The sequence below is a fragment of the Pinus tabuliformis genome, chromosome 3_1 (genome assembly GCF_031772625.1).
Source record: "Pinus tabuliformis cultivar Carrire ecotype Pingquan chromosome 3_1, CPIR1, whole genome shotgun sequence".
In the NCBI taxonomy this organism is placed as follows: Eukaryota; Viridiplantae; Streptophyta; class Pinopsida; order Pinales; family Pinaceae; genus Pinus; species Pinus tabuliformis.
Genome location: NC_142301.1, coordinates 143,013,453 through 143,016,603, shown reverse-complemented (window position 1 = coordinate 143,016,603; position 3,151 = coordinate 143,013,453). Strand labels below are relative to the sequence as shown.

General features: G+C 32.3%; 1 protein-coding gene across 2 annotated transcripts; it reads right to left on the bottom strand.

The window, feature by feature from the left end:
* Window positions 1-1,133: 1,133 nt before the first annotated feature.
* On the bottom strand, window positions 1,134-2,462 carry LOC149186211 (transcription factor TRY-like). Of its 2 annotated transcripts, none has more exons than XM_089412592.1 (3): window positions 2,121-2,462; window positions 1,790-1,868; window positions 1,134-1,599 (listed from the first exon to the last, which is right to left on the bottom strand). In XM_089412592.1, the coding sequence occupies exons 1-3, from the start codon at window positions 2,212-2,214 to the stop codon at window positions 1,494-1,496; spliced, it is 279 nt and encodes a 92-aa protein (XP_089268718.1). In that variant the 5' UTR covers window positions 2,215-2,462; the 3' UTR covers window positions 1,134-1,493. The 2 variants fall into 2 exon arrangements, with proteins under 2 accessions (XP_089268718.1, XP_089268719.1); XM_089412593.1 differs by having other exon boundaries at window positions 2,145-2,452.
* Between the last annotated feature and the right edge of the window lie 689 nt (window positions 2,463-3,151).

Below are 3,151 nucleotides of genomic sequence, written 5' to 3'. Positions count from 1 at the left end.
TTTAAAAATTAATATAGGAATATAAATTCATTATGAAAAATAAATTTTATATTAATAAATTAATTTATTTTATGAATTTTTTTTAAATAATTTATTAATCATTTATATGTGAATGATAAAGAAGAAATTTTTATATAAATTATTAAAAATACAAATTAAAATATTATAAAATAGCGATCAAGATAAATCTATAAAATTAAAAATATCTTTCCATTTTGATTTGTGTAAAAAAGAAAATAAATATTTTTTAAATAAGGATAAATTCTAGTGATTTTTATGGTGAAATTGAGTATTCATCAATTTCCAAAATACCGTTTGATAGATACTTTATCAGCTTTGTCAAAAAAAATTCAAAATTTTATTACACTAATAACCTTATCACTCATTTAAGTTAACAAAACTATAATGATCTTAAAATACTTTTCTTAATAATCTTAAAACATAAATATAATATTTTAGAAAATTAATTCCATTAATATTTATTAACATTATCAGCCACTCCCCCACACATATATATATAACACAATATAATTGAATTAATATGCTCTAAATAAATAATAATGATAAAAACTACATCTCAAGTGAAATATTTAATAAATTCAACGTGCGGATGTATATTAAAATAAGAAAACTGAATAAAAGCGTACACCGATCACAACCTTGATCTATTACTTACCTGGAGAATCATAGCAAAGTGGGAAGGAAATATTCAGAAACTAATAAAAAGAAATATAGAGCTCCTTTTTTTACCATTTTAGAAATTTAATAAATTCGGAGCTTAAAGTGTATATATGCTTCTCGTCCGTGTAAATTACTACTACGAAAATCAAAACACGTACAGAAAAATCAAGGAATTAGAAAATATTTATATTGTTTTTTATTTACACCGTATGCCACAATTTCATCGAAAAATATAAATAGAATATTATATAATTACTCAGTGTCCATGATAATGATAAATTATAATTTTAAAAAATAAAAAACAAATATATGTGGATAAGTTTCTCGAATTTAAAATTATACAACATGGTTGGATTATTTTAAAGTATCCATGATGGATTTTTTGAAAGTATGCATGATCATGATAACCAGGGATTTTAATTTAGAAAAAAAAGGATAATAAAACAAAGATGTGGAGATAAGTTCAATAAACTAAAAAATATAAAATATAATGCAGACACAGTCACCAATATTGAAAAAATATCAATGAAACTCACAGAAAGAAGCAAAAGCAAAATACATCCAGACACTGTATCTTCCTTCATCCCTGTTTCCAAATTTGCCCTCATCAAACATTCCAAATTTGCAGAGACAGTTGAATAGGTTTCAACCCACAAAGACTTACAGGGGCCATTGTAAGAATCCTTGAGACTTGAAAAAGAACGAAGGTCAGGGAAGAAGGTTCGATTGTACAATAATAACCAGAAAGAAAAACACTGTGATAAATACTGAATTAAATGGTTTTTCTGTGCCAGACTCCAGGTTCCATTTTTTCATTTGCCTCTTTTGCGTTTGGAATTTTCCTGCTTTCTCGACTTCCAGTACTTCTCAATCTCCTCTGGGGTTCGTCCAGGTATTCTGCCAGCAATCAGCGACCACCTGCAACTTCCAAAAAAAAATATGATGAATTCAATCCATCTTGGATCCATTTTGGAGATTTGAATCCTTCCATATTTAGGATTAATGTTGCATCCATAGATTTATAAATGGTAAAGATTATTCACCCTGCACTAAGTCGATGATGATAATGAATAAATTAAATAAACTACAGAAAAATGATTGATGGTACCTATCTCCCACCAATTTGTGCAGCCTAATGATGAGATCTTCTTCGTCCTCGTTTATATTTGTACTGCTTGTTCTCCTCTCTGCATTTATTGGGAAAAAAAAAATAGCAATTACCTTGGATTTCAGATTTCTATGGTCTTTTTTTAAGAAAAAGAATTCAGATTATCTGCAACAGTTGTCCATGTTTAGAATCCCAAAGTAAATCCATCATTAAAATGATGTTTGGATAAATCCCAATGCTGTGGATAATCAGAATTCTTCTTCTGCCTTAGCAAATACATTCAGAAGCTTGTTACAGCAAAATTCACACGTAAAATTTATATTTGAGGCACCTGTGAGGGATGAAGGTACTATACCTTCCCCTGCTTCTTCTGCTTCTTTATGTGAAGACGAGAGTCGGTCTTCATCTGTGTCTGCACGATCCATGGCTCAGTCTTCCCTGATAATTAATCAATACAAATTTCCACCAAGTGAATGCTGGGCTGCAAGGATTTAAACACCAGAAGAATGCATACATCCATTCACTGGATCTTCAAAGCTGAAAAGCAGGTAATTTCTCTTGCCTGTGCCTCTGCCTATGCTGCCAGGAATGATGGTTGTTGTTAATAACTATGATAGACTGTCAAATAGATCAGAGAGCTGAAGCCACCAGGACTGACTCAGACTGGTAGTTAAATTTTGAGTAGTAGTTCGAATGTTGACATGGGTAGTTGGGCCCCACACTACATACCTACGGCTACCGAATTCTGCTCACCCCTAATTAAGGGGTTGGTGGTGCTGTCAGCATGTCCTTTTATGAACCACTATTCACTACAGTCCACATTTAATTCCACTGGGAGAAATCTCCTCTTTGCTGGACTCTACTTACACCTGGGGGTTCAATCCACGTGGAAATTTTGAAGGGAAGATGGCACATCAATCTCACAGTACCTGGCAGCCCTCCTGCATTTTGCCGTCCGTTGTCGACTTTCAAACGTGCCATTCACCTTTCCCGGTCACTGAGTGCGTTGAGGACGGGTAGCAATAGCAGAGCTTTCATTCATCGACACGATAAACGCCGGCATTCAATCTGGAATGGAATTTGGGCGAAATTCATAGATTTATTGACCTCCAGAGATTTTAAGTGGAAAATGAAATTTGTTCAAACATCAGGGGTACAGGTTTTATGGCTCTATTGAGTTGGGAAAAAGTTTTGACAACTCAATTGGACAAGACAAAACATCAGGATTGAGATTTTGAATAGGTGCTGTTAGGGTAGGAATTTCAAATCTGAAACACTGGTCAGTTTCAGTAACTTTGTCAGTGTCACTAACTTTATTAGTGTCTTAGTAGTGTATGTTTTGATCAATTTTTTATCAATTTG